Source organism: Dama dama, chromosome 18 (assembly GCF_033118175.1).
Source record: "Dama dama isolate Ldn47 chromosome 18, ASM3311817v1, whole genome shotgun sequence".
In the NCBI taxonomy this organism is placed as follows: Eukaryota; Metazoa; Chordata; class Mammalia; order Artiodactyla; family Cervidae; genus Dama; species Dama dama.
The window spans coordinates 97,867,269-97,883,328 of record NC_083698.1 but is presented as its reverse complement, the minus strand read 5'-3'; the positions used below and the strand labels follow the sequence as shown (position 1 = coordinate 97,883,328).

General features: G+C 36.1%; 1 protein-coding gene across 3 annotated transcripts in view; it reads right to left on the bottom strand.

Moving 5' to 3' along the window:
* Positions 1-16,060, bottom strand: part of UBN2 (ubinuclein 2) — a 90,512-nt gene that overhangs the window by 29,290 nt on the left and 45,162 nt on the right. For all 3 annotated transcript variants that reach the window (XM_061165891.1, XM_061165890.1, XM_061165889.1), the window contains exons 8-14: positions 12,723-12,852; positions 11,087-11,205; positions 10,497-10,610; positions 9,758-9,901; positions 8,989-9,039; positions 6,787-6,829; positions 1,536-3,086 (exon numbers count right to left, since the gene is read on the bottom strand). In XM_061165891.1, coding sequence (XP_061021874.1) covers positions 1,536-3,086; positions 6,787-6,829; positions 8,989-9,039; positions 9,758-9,901; positions 10,497-10,610; positions 11,087-11,205; positions 12,723-12,852 — 2,152 coding nt within the window. The remainder of the gene's footprint in view (positions 1-1,535; positions 3,087-6,786; positions 6,830-8,988; positions 9,040-9,757; positions 9,902-10,496; positions 10,611-11,086; positions 11,206-12,722; positions 12,853-16,060) is intronic.

The following is a 16,060-nucleotide window of genomic DNA, read 5'->3' as shown; positions in this document are numbered from 1 at the left end:
TCCTAAGCCTATAGTAGAGGCAGAGTGATGATTTGGGTTTTAAGTGTACATTGAATACCAACACTTAGCTTGTACTGAACAGCAGGAAATCTCTCAGATACCATGTGGAAACTTACTTCATTAGATGTTCCTATTCCACATAAATAAGAGGCAGTACAAAGTTAGAGCACTTTCTTAAACAACAGAGTTTCATAAATAAGTCATATTTTCAAAGAGTAATTGAGAAGCCAAGAAATAACACCATAAAATACTATTTTTTAAAAAGCGTATGAAACATAGTATTATGTAAAATCTACTTTCTTGAAGAGTCTAAAAAAAGTATCTGGAAAACATCAACACTGGTAAGACGATACATGACTTTTCCCTCTTTAAAAATTTTTTCTGAATTTTACCAACTGTGAACATGGATTATGTTTCAAGGGAGGGGGGAAAAAGTTAAAGAAACCAAATGAGTAAAGTGAAGAACAAATCTGAGAAAGCCTCAGAATACAAATAAGTGGTAGACAGATGAAAATAATAACAGAAAAGATGACATGAAAGGCAGAGAGATGAAATATATGAGCAAGAGAGCTCTCAAAAAACCTCGGCAAATGGATCAGAAATAATAATCAGGCCCATAACAGAATAAAATATTCTTGAGCTGAAAAAATGAGTGGGTCAGAGACTGAAAGATATTAATATTTTCTAGGTACAAAATTAATGAAAACTATCTAGATAAACCTAGCCATTATCTGGGAACACCTGATTTTCAAGGAAAAAGATAAAATGTGATTAGCATTTAGGCAGAGAAAATACGTTACTTATAAGGAAACAAAAAGTCAGAATGGCCTCAAAATTTTTTATAACCTTAAATAGTAAGGGTCAGTGGAGCAGTATTTATAAAATCTGGAGTGAGACACTTAGTGACCTAAGAAATCTGAATCTATTCAAGTGTGACAGAAATCATCAGGTATATAAGTGCTGAAGTAAAACAACATTCACATTAGCCTTCTTGAAAAGATTTCTTGAATTAGGTACTCCTGCTAACTGAGAGAGAAATTTAAATGAAAAACTCATGAATGGGTAAAGTGTGGTATAAACAGACTACTGATACTAATTTGACAGAGAATTATATATGAAGAACTGCAAAATTTATAAAAAATAAAAATTTTATTCAAAAAGACATGGTTAAAGGAAAAAATAATATGAATGCATAAATTTGATTTAAAAAATTATGAAAGTTGACAGGAGAAAGGGACTAGGACAGGGAAAAGAAGAGACAAGTTAAGGTATGTTAAAATCATAAGTGACTATTTTGTTCTGGACTTTGATAAGATATAGTTTTAAATTTTGAAAAATTTTGAAAGCAAGCATGTGATAAAAAAAAACACATCCCAACAAAAATGTTGTCCCCAAGATTATCCATCACTGTGATGTCAACATCCCAGAAGTTGTAAATTATAAACAACTGACACATCATGATAAGATCATTGAACTGACTGAGAGAAATTACACCGCCTTACACTTGATCATGTGCGTGTATCTAACATACATACCTGCACACTGGCTGTCACCACTGAAGACCCTGAGGCAGAGGATGGTCTATGTGGAGTAGACAACGGTTTAGTAGCACCCTGTGTTCCACTTCCTGTTCCCCCAGAGAGACTAGTCCTATTAGCTCCGCTTGAGTTAAGGTTGCTACCTCTGCTGGCAGGTACATTCACTGCAATTCCACTCAAGCTATTCTTCCCAACAGTTCCAGTGGATGGTGAGTTTGTCAGCTTTGAAGGGGCCTGAAGATTTTTTGTAGACGGAAGGCCTGAAGTGCGATTCAAGGGCAATAAATTCAAGGTGGGAGACTGTCTGCTGATGTTCATTCCACTGGGCTGTTTATGGACTGGGTTGTTACTGCTCGAGTGGCTACTCTGGGCCACTAGTGCATTTGGACTGGAAGAATTTGGGGACACAGTAGGTTTGGGAGTTGGGTTGGATTTAGATATAAGTTTAGTTGATACTGAAGGCTTAGCTGACTGAGAGGGCTTGGGTGAGGCAGAAGGCTTAGGTGAGGGCAAGGGTTTAGGAGATGTGGCAGGTTTTGGAGATGAGGCAAGTTTTGGGGATGCAGCCATTGAGAAGGGGGACTTGAAACCCTGCGTGGAGATTTGTGACACCATCGCCTTGGCTAAATAGTTAGTGGAGGTAGTGGTGCTAGGTACTGTCCTAGAAACCAGGGAGTGGGACCCTTGAGAACCATTTCCAGGTGGGGGTGTAGATAAGGGAAGGCGGTACATAAGTGGCTTGTCTGAAGTCTTAGTAAGTGGGGATGAACAGGAAAGCTGGGGGTTATTACTTAACTTCACCACTGGGTTGGTCTGTGATTTACTAATAGTCGCTTGTAATGGAGACACATAGTTCTGCTGGACAGCTGAATGCTGGTGCACCTTTGTTACTTGTGTTAACGGAGAAGCGTCTTGGGCCTCTGATGTTCCCAGAGTATGAGAAGAGGCAGCAACTTGGGCTTGGGAAGAGGAGGAGATGTGGGTCTGCGAAGAGGAAGAAGCATGAATCTGGCTTGACCTCTGTAGTCCTTGCTGAAGCAGCCTGGCTGGCAAAGGTTCTAAGGAAACTTTCGGGTTCTGAATTGAAGAACCAGCAATAAGGCCTGAAGAGATGCCAGTATGAGCTAAATCCTGGGGTTTCTTTGGTACTGGCCCTGTGTGGCCAGCAATAAGACTCGATGAATGTGCAGTCTGAGTAGAATCTAGTTTTTTGGGTGTAGCCAGTGGCAGTTTACTCATGATACTTGCTAATTTTTCTTCTCTCAGTCCTGGACGAGGTTTTGCAGTTGGCATACTTATCCTTGAGCCAGCTGGAGGGCCCTTGTTCCCATTGTTGATAACAGCTAAAGCTTCAGAAACAAGATCCAGTGCAGGTGGATGAAAGGAAAGTTCTTCATCTAGTGAGTCATCAAGGCAGATGGTTTCCTGCACTGGCGTGGAGCCAGAACTGGTAGAGGCCACGGCCGATGTGCTAGAGCTCGCTGAAGGACCACCAACTGAAGCCACCGAGGATGCAGGAGTTTTCTGGTCCTTTTTTGGACTACACTCCTAGTGTTAAGAAGCATTATATTGGAAAAACAAAAACAATTAATCAAAATTTACACAGTATTAGTTTTTAAAGGATTAGAATTCTCATAATTAAAATTCTACAAGTCTCTTTGCCTTTATCTTAGGATTTTACCTATCTTGTGTAGTGTGGTTTGCTATGATAAAGACCATCACTCCCAGCTTCCTTGCATTTTGACCTCTTTGTATGCCTGTCTTACCTACAGACAGTACATAGAGAAAACGGTACATCAAACTGGTAGATGATTCAATTCAAACACACTTAAATTGTGCTTTCTATTCATTATGGTAGAAGTCATTTATAGTTTATAAATTATAATTTATTCCATGTATATTCACTATGAGCAAGGTACTATGCTAAGAAAACAAGAGTATTAGAAATTAAAACTCTAAATACCTAAGAGAGAATTAAGAATTTAACCTTCTTAAAATTCAAGGAAGAGATATTAGAGCAGTTTAAAATACTTAAAGAGCAAAAGCATTAAAAAAGTATCTTTCTCAAGAAAAATATGAAGTACTTGACATTTTATTTTTAAAATTAAGAAGAAAACTACATAAAAATCATGTCAAACTTTCAACTAGTTTTTTAAAAAGAGAAAAATCCAAATAAACCCAAAGCCATATATATTAATTTATACCACCACAGCACTTACCTTAACTATGGTGGGGAAAGCATGGAGAAAAAGTCTCTACCATCTACCTTCTAAGGTATTATGATAATAATAAATAAGAACAGTAAATTCTTATTTCTCTTAAGAATACCACTGCACTCTAACTTTCTTAGCAATTTCTCTAAAACTTCTAAAAAGCCCTGACTGAAAGCCTCAATGCCTTTTAGCAGTCTGAAGTGTAACTACATTAAGGGCAAGGCTGTCTGCTAAGATGAACAGATGAGACAGGACTACACTGACATACCATTCAGTGAAAACTCCATTACTAAAAAGAGGACAGAAACTGAGAGTGAGGGAGTATATCAAAATAATATTGGTAGTGTTACCAGTATAAAATTGCCATTTTAAAGTAACTTCTTTATTAGTATTTTTTCTTTATAAAAATAACATTTAATCCACCCAAGAGTACTGTGTAGATTTATACTGGCAAATTGTTTAGGATATATATTTGAGTGGAAAAAACAGGTTATTTCTTTTATATAAAATGTTAATTCAATCTGGATAAACAAATGGCTGGATGGGCAGATGGATCCGGAAGGAAGGAGGGGAGGCAAGGACAGATCCAGAAGAAGGGAGGGCAGATGTGTACCAGAAAGAAGCTTTTTTTCCTTTGTGTGAGCAGAAATTTCAGGATACTTTTACTTTCCTCCTTCACTTTTCTATATTGTTTGCATTTTCTCCTATAAGCATTCCTGGTATTACCTTTATAACTGAAATAGGTGTTGAAGGGGCATTAGAGCAGGAAAAAAAAACACAAAAAACAAATCAGAATACAGCTTTTTCCATTTGGGGGAAAGGAAAAGGTAAATTCATGACAAAGATGAACAAAACAGGACTACTCTGGTGGTTCAGTGGTTAAGAATCTGCCTGCCAAGGCAGAGGACATGGGTTTGATCCCTGGCCTGGGAAGATCTGACATGCCTTGGGGGCAACTAAGCCCATGCCCTACAACTACTAGCATTAACTACTGAGCCTGTGCCTAGAGCCTGTGCTCTGCAATGAGAAGCCACAGCAATGAAAAGCCCGCATTCGGCAATGAAGAATAACTCCCACTCAAAGCTACTAGAGAAAGCCCGTGCACAGCAACAAATACCCAGTGCAGCCAAAAATAAATTTAAAAAACTTTTTTTTAAAAGATGAACACAACAGATTATCCCACTGTACCATCCCAACACACCCCTTATCAGAGTTCTGGTAAATTTAATCATATGTTTAAAGAGATGTAGCAAAATTTAACCAACTCTTTATGGTGGGTATTAGGAGTTTAAAAATAAGTCAAATGTCAAAACAAAGCATGAACCAATAGATTTAACTAAGAAAAAGAAGACTACTTAATCTATATTCAAAAAGCCTCTAACACTATTAACTTAAGAAGAGCACAGAGTAGAAAATACAGATCTTCTGGCCATAACCTCACAAGCAAAGAAACTCTATTCAAAGAGTGAAGACTATGGGAAAAGTCTAAAATCTAAAAGGTGTGGGCTTTCATTACAATTTTAATTTCAAATGATTATAGTTTTCACTTCTGGAGGTTATAGTGGGTTGGCCAAAAGGTTCATTTGGTTTCTTCCATAACAGCCTACAGAAAAACTCAAACTTTTTGGCCAACCCAATGCTTGGTTCAACTCTGCCTTGTCTATTTTGATGTTTTTTTGTCCCCCCTTCTACATTTTTAAATATTAAATAACTTAAGTCACTTTATGTCCTAACCATAATAAATCCATCACTTGCTGTTCTCAGGGATTCAATTCTACTGGTTGTCTTGGCTGACCCACTCATAGTAACATTTCCTCACAACATTTCCTCACGTATCCCGTATTTTCAGATGTTTGACACAGTATATATAGTGGCTAGGATTTGGCGCTTTCACCGCCACGGCCTGGGTTCGTTTCCCAGAGAGGGAAACCTTTCTTTGGGCTTCCCCAGTAGCTCAGCTGGTAAATAATCCGCCTGCAATTCAGGAGACCCCGGTTTGATTCCTGGGTCTGGAAGTTCCCCTGGAGAAGAGATAGGCTACCCACTTCGGTATTTTTGGATTTCCCCAGTGGCTCAGATGGTAAAGAATCTGCCTGTAATGTGGGAGACCTGGGTTTGATCCCTGGGTTGGGAAGATTTCCTAGAGGAGGGCATGGTAATACACTCCAGTATTCTTGCCTAGAGAATCCCCTTGGACATAAGAGCCTAGCAGGCTACAGTCCATGGGGTCGCGAAGAGTGGGATACGACTCACCAACTAAGCACATACGTAATAAGCCTTTGAGGCCTGGGATGAGGGTACATTATTCCAGAAAGAACGTGATTTGCCAGTGCCCTGGGTTAATACTAATCTAACAACTTTTAAGTTATTTTCCCAGCTTGAGGTTTTCCCAGATTACGCAGGTTGTATAAACTAATCTCCTAATCCACAGAAAATTTTCAGGAAGGACATTCTTTCCCTAATTCAGAACCATGGCCAAAACACACAAATTTCTTAATCTTTTTACTGGTGAGTGGATTTCTTTTCCAGTCCTCTCTTTTACTAAAAATGTCATCCTCTGAGAGTCCCAGGTTTATGGAGAGCTTCATTCCATTTCCCAACCTATTTAAGTCTAAGAAAATCTTATCAGCTGTGCTGTGAAAGGTGACAGAAATCAGCAAATGCACCTAAGGGCAACTGAAGTTTCAGTGACAGATTAACTTTCTGACAGCTACTCCTTTGCTTTGAGACAAGGATTTCACTCATTCAAGATCCCAGTCATGCTTTTAAAAGCTACTTGTCATATTAATATTTTATCCAACATTTCTAAGTAGTACTAAGCCTTAGAATTCAACTAATGTATGTAAACTTCCCATTGCCACAGTTATCTATTCTCCCAAATACAATGGTTCCAGAATTTTTACAATGCTTGAAAATACCCATCTTAAGAGAACAGTACCTAAATCTATGCTAAATGCCATAAAACCTTTTCATCATAAGAATGCATTTCAATAGTCACCAATTATCACTAACTAAAGATTTAGTTCAATACTTACCTTCACTTTGGGTTTAGGTGGAGGAATCACCTTTTTCTTTGCCCTAAGAGAAAAGATTAAAAAGGAGGTTATCTCAATAGCAGTTAAGTCACTCATCAGGAAATTGTAACACATATTTTTGTATGTAAGTATTCAGTTTATATGTGAATATACAGCAACATTTTTACTAATTTCAATTAACTACAATAAAGGTCAAACCATTAGTAAAATGTAGATAAAATTTTTTAAATTAAATATAATTGCTAAAAATAAAAATTAAAACTCAAAACATGCTAACGAAGCTGCCTAAAGGACACTTATTTCAAAGAATTGGTAGGAATTTGTAATTATTTATAGAAAAGAGCTTTAAGGAACTTCAAGCTCAAATTAAACCATGCTAAGAGGTTATAAATGACATACTATTTAAAAAACAAAACAAAAAATCCTCAAGTTTTTTAAGAAAGTTATTTTTAACATAATAGTTCAAGTAAAAAATTTTAAAACTGACAGAAAAAGGGCAATAGAAAAATACCATGAAAGCTTAGAACATTTGTGAACCAGTGTGAAAAAGTGAAAAGATTAAAAAAATCTTAAGGGTTCTTTAGCACAAGAAAGTACTTACATGTTTGATGAATAATTAAACAGTTGTAAAGCTAAAAGTATCTGGATATTTCTGAACATTGTCTGAATATTTCTACTTCACTAAGTTAAATTAACAAATGTCTAAATAAAATTTTACAGTCAATCTATAACTTCATTAAGGCAACAGTAATAGTCATGACTTCCAGGCCTATATTATCACACAGATTTCTACTTTCTGATACAAAACAAAACAAAAAGTTAGCCATAATAATGAGGCTACTAAAAAAAAAAAAAAAAAAAAAAAAAAAAACTGAGGGAAAGGATCTATGTGAAACTTGCTTTAGAACTGAAGAAATAAATTATTTCTATACTTGAATTGTAATGGGCTTTTAGGAGTATAGGGAAATTAAAGGCCTGAAATATTGACACAAATACACATAAATGCATAAAAAAATATATTTACTCCCACCCTGGGATATGTAAACCACCTGCAACAAAGTAAACCTATAAAACCAAACTACTCCAAATTTATACCCAAAAAAAACAAAAATAGCAAGATCTGAAAACCAAAACCAACTTTAATGTATCTCTGATAGTAAACTAACAAAGTGTCCTTCCTAAAAGCTGTAAAAAAAAAATTCTATCTACTGCAACTATACATAAGGAGAGGGGGAATTTCGTAACACTTCCCAGATAGTATCCAGACCTCTTAGTGGAGTACTGAACTAAAGTTGTTCAGTAACTTCTCAGTGACCTGCTAATTTTATATTTTAATAACCCTTAACACTACACTTCTAGGCTATAGAGAAGGAGCCTTAAGTTGTAAGGAAAAATAGAATCCTTGTCAAGATAACCAGTATTCACCCAAAAATATAACCACAGGAAAAAACCTGCCTTTTTACTAGAGACCATTCTTGAACCCTGGTGGCTCAGACGGTAAAGCATCTGCCTATAATGCGGGAGACCCGGGTTCAGTCCCTGGGTCAGGAAGATCCCCTGGAGAAGGAAATGGCAACCCACTCTAGTATTCTTGCCTGGAAAATCCCATGGACAGAGGAGCCTGGCAGGCTACAGTCCATGGGGTCTCAAAGAGTCAGACACGACTGAGCGACTTCATATTCTTTAGTAATTACATCACTAATGAAAAGATCCACTTTGGGACAGAAGAAAGGACATCAAGAGTACACTAATTTTGTGGAATAAAACACGCTGCAAGGCAAGGCTAGGTAGGATATATACAGAACTGTCGTGGAAAGCAGGAGGCTAACAGATTACCTTTGTAGATGGTTATTAAGAGGGAAAGAAAAAGGATACAAAAGAACTGGAGGGCAGACTGTCCAGGAACAAAGGAAACCACTGAAGCCTTCCTATTTAAATGGCTTCTCACCACCAGATTTCAAACCAATATGTTACATTATGGATTCAAGTTTTTAGAGACTAGCCTGAGAAGTTCATTAATAGAGAAATGTGTCCTCAGGTCTAGAGAGTCAACAGTTAAAATGATTTTTTTTTAAAAGCTGTGTTAAGACAGATTGTATGTTTAAGTCCTATTTTACCTAGGATTTAATGAATATTTTGTTTACTAAATATTATAATGTGAATAAAAATAAATGAAGATATCTGGGGTCTGCATTTACTCACGGAGCAGAAGTAAGATGATTATGTACACTCCGACTTTCCTTAAAAAGCATTCTGGAAAAATTAAAAAAAAAAAAAACAAGTTATTTTTCCATAGCAAACAATAACAAGATAATCACTTTGTCATTTTAATCATTTGATACTCAATAGACTACTACTTGCTATTTACCAAATAAAGACTTAACAATGGCACAGTAAATTCAATAACCTATTTTATGCAAAATTTTATATTACCTCTTTATTTAAATCTTTTAAAAGATTTCTGTTGATTTAAGATGAACACTTTAAGGATGACAGGTTGAGACAACCAGGCCTATTAATTTTAACATTCTATACTTAACTCTTTAAACTGACCTACCCTTAGTTTTTGAGATACCACTCTACACTGACTGTATTTTCAATAGAACTAAAGTTGTGCCTCTTTTTCTGCAGTCTAAATCTTGTATTCAGTTACTTATCTTCAAGATACCCATATAAAGTTCCCCTCCCAAGGTTCATAACCTTCTTCCCCCCTCCCTTTTTCTCTATTAGGAAATTTAGGTGCAAAAAAGAAAAAGTGGTCAGTTAAAGAGAGTCACTTTTATGTGTATCTCTATGTCCATATGACTTTTAAGTGAGTGAAGCTTTCAAAGTAGGCATCGTCTGAGATGACTTATAGAATGTCAAACACACGAGGTTCTTAGGAAAATGAATGTAATATGTGTGTATATTATGTGTCTTTAATAATAGCAATAAGAGAGTAAAATAAAATCTAGGATGTCACATTTCTTACCTTGCCTGCATCCAGCCCTTAGGCCACAATGGTTTCACCTCTGTCTCCATAAAGGATTTAAGATAATCCTCAGCAGACTGGCTTTTATTTGGCTCTAACTCATAGCATCCCAATTTGATCTCAACAAGGTTACATAACAAAGTTCTAAACAGATTAAAAATATATATATTTATATATAAATCTGACTGCAAATTGTAGAAAATTAAGCTTGAAACAGATTTTTTTAAAAGCACACAAATCTGACAGCAATAATAAAGAATATTATCTGAAGAATTCAGAAGATGACATGAAGATAAATAATTTCTAACATACATCATTCAGTGCACTATAGCCAAATCCCCAGTATAAGATAATTCCCTTTGGTACCTTTAATCCAGGCACCAAAGTTTAAAAGGGGTAGTCCTACAACTAAACCCTCTACTAGGAGTACAGAAATACTGGTAAGAAAGATGACTGGTTACACAAACGTACTGAGTACTTCACCTCTGAAACCAGTATGACTTACTCAATAATAAGATTAGTTTGTGAAAAGTACTATGTGAAAATAAAAGTGATAGAACTCTATGGATATTAGAACCAAATTAATTTCCCTTGAATGAAATTTTCCTACACACTAACTTCTGGTTGCTTCTAATCGAGTTTTCCATTTACTCTAGATTCTTTTTTAATGAGAAACCGTAGAAACTGTACTTCTGCATTGTCTATTTGGTTGAAAGTGAAGGTTTTCATTAAACCTTACCTAATGGTGTCATCCCAGTGGAATTTCTTTCTTGGTCCTATGACACGTTTCCCCGGTTTCTCCTCGTCATCTTCCTCGGACCCATTTTTTTCTCGTTCTTCATCTGTTTGAAACCTAAAAGTGGAAAACATTTTATGCAGCAAAGTTTTAACCCAACATTGCTATAATATGCTCCTTGGATACTTGTTGAATTGCTTCAAAGACAGGGTAAGTAAGGAATTTAACTTTCCACATAATACTTTGAATTTGAAGTGCCTTATATAGCACTCTGGTCAATAAGGTCTTCAAATTCTAATATAAAGGCATGAACACTTATCTTTTGTATCCAACTGCAACCAGTCAAGTAGGTCAACATGTGAAATGTCTTATCAGGGTCAGCTCTAGCTTTGATCACACTCATGCACAACACAACATCAAAAGACCTTTTGCCTTTCACCCCAAAGCAACTGAGTGGGAAGTGCCTTACCATTTAGAAAATATTCAATTATGCCACTCTAGTGGTTTAGGTGGATTTCTACTTAAGACCAATCCCTAACAGCTACAGGTATTTCTCAAGTGCAAAAGCCAGTCCAAATAGAAGAGGTACATACTTGGCACACTTAGCCTGATTACGAGCCTGGCAGTCCTCCTGGTATTTAAATAGCTGTTCAGGCATGACATTGCTGACAGCCAGTTTCAGCTTTTGCAGAGGTTCTCTTAAACGATCATCCTGAGGGAAAAAAAACTAAAAGTTTTTTCAAGCATATTTACATAGCCTGTTTTGTAAGCAGGTCCTCAAAAGATGAAATCTGGGTTTTAGATATTGATCACACAATTGAAATGTTAGCATACTCAAATACAGACATTTCTTCTACAATGCTGACTTTTCACAATGCACACTAGATACAAAATTAGGATAACCATACTTCTCAGACAGCCAAACAGAGTCCCAGTTTTTGCCTGTTGCCTCAGCATAATTAACAGTGTTCAATTACATTCTTAAAAATACTCCATGTTTGGGCAGTAAATTATATGCACACTTTAACTATAATACAAAGATTAAATAGAGACCAAAATCTAATAAAAATAAAATACAAATATTACTAACAAGCATTTTACTTATTTCATGCATACCAATTACTATTGCTGCACACAGAACAGTGTTTGCTATAAAATACCATTCTTCAAAATGTGAAATCCAGTATCATGGTTTCTATGTGATCTTAAGAATTATATAGTTGAGACTATCTGCCTGGGTAAAAGTCAAGTATCCATCAACAGTTAAATGAATAAATTAACTGAAATATATTCATACAATGGAACACTGTACACACAGCAGTAAAAATGGAGTCCCACTACACGTAAAGACAGATAAACCTGAAATGCATAATGTGGAGTGTAAATAAGCAAGCTGAAGAGGAAAACAGACACTGTTTCTCCATTTATATGAAGCTCACAAACATGCAAACCACACAATTTGTTTAGGGGTACAAAGGTACATAATTATACCACACGAAGAAAAGCAAGGGTTAGATAAATGTCTTCTTCCATAGCTAACATTCCACAGTCCAGGAAATCTGAGACCTCAAATAAACTTCATTTGTTCATTAACCTGCTTGAACTGACAAAGAACTGTAGTTTCTCAATTCAAAGAACCATTTTATTAATGGAAGTATACAACCTGTAACACAGAATTCCATGCCAAAAGCAGAATTAGGGTGGAAAGGATGGAAAAGACTTGGATCTGGCCCAATGTATGGAAGAACTTCCTGATGTAATGAAACACTTAGAGGGGTTGTAGTGGAAAAGAACCTAGTAAAACACTGATGATTACAATGAATAATCTTTGAGTTAACATGCAACCCTGTGATTCTTTCCATTGGTCTTCATGTCTGTGTGAGTGTGTCTGTATGGGTCCATTTCAGGAATAAAAAAATTGAGTGACACATGTCAGATTATTTCTTGAGGATACAGTTCTGTCAGCTATGAAATGAAGTTAATTTATCTCATCCAGGAAGCATTAGAAAACATTATTTCTCATCAAAACTTATCAACTGTTGAAAAGCAGTTGTATCCCAGGCCTTAAAAAGAACATTCTGTGGTTATTAAATATATATACTATGACTATGGTTATTAAATATATATACTATGACTATAAAGCAATTAATATGCAAAAGCAGCAAACAGAAGCCAGTCTCTTTACAGTTCTAAAACCCCAAATGCAGTTATTACTATTCCCCTTCTTACCTGGACATTGAGATGTAACTTCTTCAGACGTTTTACCAGTGTTTCTTTATTGCATGGCACGAAAGCTTCAAGGTGGGAGTAGACACCACTACGAATGACAGGGCCCAGTTCCTGCAGCTGTAACTCAATGCTGACCAAAAACAATAACAAATAAGTAGTAGAGAATTTCTTTTAGGTAGCGACAAACAGGCAAGGAGACAGAGGCAGATTCTTTTCTCATTTTATACTTCCCTGATTTCCCAGACAGCATTGTTCAAGTAAAAAAACAAAAAAACCCAACATAAATAACAATGCTATAAAAAAATTTCAATGAATCTAGTTTAAGAGTAGAATTTATAACCCTAAACAAGATGGCAAATAATTTGCTTTTTTTAAATTGAAGTATAGCCAGTTTACAATATTGTGTTAGTTTCAGTTATACAGGAAAGTGATTTAGTTTTATATATATACTTTTTCAGATTCTTTTCCATTATAGGTTATTATGAGATATTTAATATAGTCCCCTGTGCTATACAGTATCTTTATCTATTTTACATATCATCATCATGTTAGTCACTCAGCTGTGTCCGACTCTTTGCAACGCCATGGACTGTAACCTGCCAGGCAAAGAGTTCTCCTTGAGCCTGCAGCCAGCAAGGCATGGAATTCTCCAGGCAAGAATACTGAGTAGGTAGCCATTCCTTTCTCCAGGATATCATCCCAACTCAGCGACTGAACCCAGGTCTTCTGCACTGCAAGCATATTCTCTACCATACAGCAGTGTGTATCTGTTAATCCCTAAATTCCTGGAAATTCCCTGGTAGTCCAGTGGTTAGAACTCCATGCTTCCACTGCAGGGGGCAAAAGTCTGACCCCTGGTCGGGGCCCTAACATCCCGCAAGCTGCACAATATGGCCAGAAAAAAGTCCTTAACTCCTAATTTACTCCCCTTCCGGTGCAAATAATTTTTTTTTTTTTGGTCTTTTATTTTTAATTGGAGGATAACTACTTTATGTTATGTTGGTTTCTGCTGTACAACACCACCACGTCAATCAGCTATAACCAAATAACTTCCTAATGATAGGGGTAAAGTCTCCATTTTTGCGTAAAGCACAGGAACTCCACTATTAACCAAAAACTCATTTCCTCAAAGAGATTTCATAATTCCCCTCACCACCCTGCAACCGTTATACTAGAGTTACAATTTCTGTAAGTTCTCAGAGTAAATTTTCCTTAAACGTGTTTGAAAAAATTACAGATTCAGAAGAGGCTACACACATAGATTGTTTTATCTATCTTTTATTGGCCTTATTGTGCCTCCACTGCACAAACTAGATATTTATTAGTTTATTCAATATACTCTAATTCTCCAGTTCCTAAAGGGTATTTAGCCAAATAGCTGCTTTAAAAAAAAAAAAAGAGTTTGTAACAGCCACCATATTCTTAGCAGGACAAGTCTATAATAAACAGTTGAGGTTTCTTTAAGATGGAAGACATTATATCTGGCAGCTACTACTGTAGAAAGGTGAGAACAGATGTTAATTTGAAGGCCGAGACCAAACTGGGGCCCTTGGTAGCAAATTATGTCCAAATCATCATGTTCTTCTATAGGAGAAGGTGCTGACAGACTTAAATACTTTCACAAATGTAGGTGCATCCTAAGATTCAATTAACAGCTTTTGGGGAAAAAAAAGAAACCAGAAACCCTGCCAGATCAAATGTATCTAACACTTATAATATACACTGCAATTTCAGAAACAGTGAAATGTGGAAAACTAACTATACACCTTAGAATTGACAGTATAAAATTTTTAGGATTAGAGAAGCCAACACAATAAAGAAATAAATGAACAGAAGTTTAAGACCTACTAGAGCCAGAGGGTCAAATGCAGAGGTTCATACGGAAGATAATCACTATGGTCATGAGTTCTGTGTATAAACATTTGGTTAAATAATGTGGTTAGAACTTATTAAAGTCTAGACTCTGAGTAGGAGGCATTTTAGGCTTGTCCCATTATAAAAGGTTAGTTAAAGCTGAAAATAAAATAGAAACTCCAAGTAGTAAGAGATTCCAAGTAAGAACAGATTAAATCAATGACCTACTTATAAAAATTAGTGGTTTCCAAAGAGGGGGTAACTCAGAAACTGGAAGCACTGACTCTGCTCCCAAGCCCCTATTAGGTAAAAATTAGAGAAAAGGATTAACCCTAGAGGTTACTGACTGTATTGGTCTATCCCAAATAGATACAAATTCGTATCTGAGAGCAGTTTAAGTACACATCCCTCACATATATACTTTAATATTTTTTTTCTAAGAATTCCAATCTTTTAGTATATGGGGACGACTAAAATTTACCTAAAAAACTTCATGGAATTACTACTCCAAATAATCGTGTATCATATGCCCTGAGACAATCAACTCAGTACAGAGAAATAAGGGATGTTTGTTCAGGAACGTGTAAGAAGACAAGAGAGCATAAGAAAGTTACTAAAAGGAAAAAAATTCAAAGCCTGAACACTAAGGCTTGTAGAATTACAAGAACACTCTCTGTGAAATAAAAAAACAGATGGGCTCAAAAAAAGACTAGAGGATTTAAGACGGACATGGCAGGAATTAACAGAGAAGCCTGTTAACAGAATACTGGTAACTGGTATTCTGCTTTCTTCAGATGTTATGTCCCAAGTATGACCTTTTGATTATCAAAGAGAGAAAAAGAGTTGTCCCCTTACAGAAGAGTAAAATAAAAAATGACTGTCTCAGTCACAGGAAAAAGATCTAATATAGTAAACTTGGGCTATTAGGTAAAAAGAAAAAGAGCTAGTCAGATCCCTGATCCTGGAATCTGGGGCAGCTCTGATAAGTAACGGTTACACTGGTTACTGAACCTAAGGTTTAGAAGAAAGCTAGGTAAAAGGACGTGGCACTGACAGGAAGCATTTGCAAGCAAACTGAATAAACCTGAAAACCTTTGGCTAAAATAAATAACAGGAACAAGAAATTCCTCTGTCTCCATGCTAGTCCATGGGACCAAAAGATTTTTTTAAGTACTTCAGGAAAAAGAGAGAATGCATTAATTAAAACAGTTATCAAAACCAGAAAACCAACTCATCCTTTATATCTCATGAGAAACTAACTCCATTATATATTTAAAAGACAGGAATTATAGTATTGGAAACATTGCCTTGTTTCTGTATATATGATGCTACTAAACCACCAAAAGTAGGTATACATTATTTTCATCAGAAAGGAATTTACTGCTTTCCCCAGGACCACTTCTCTTTTGCCCATTCCTGCCTGTAGTCAATTATATACTCAATTTCTGGAACCACGGTCAAAATTTATAAGCCAATAGGTTTAT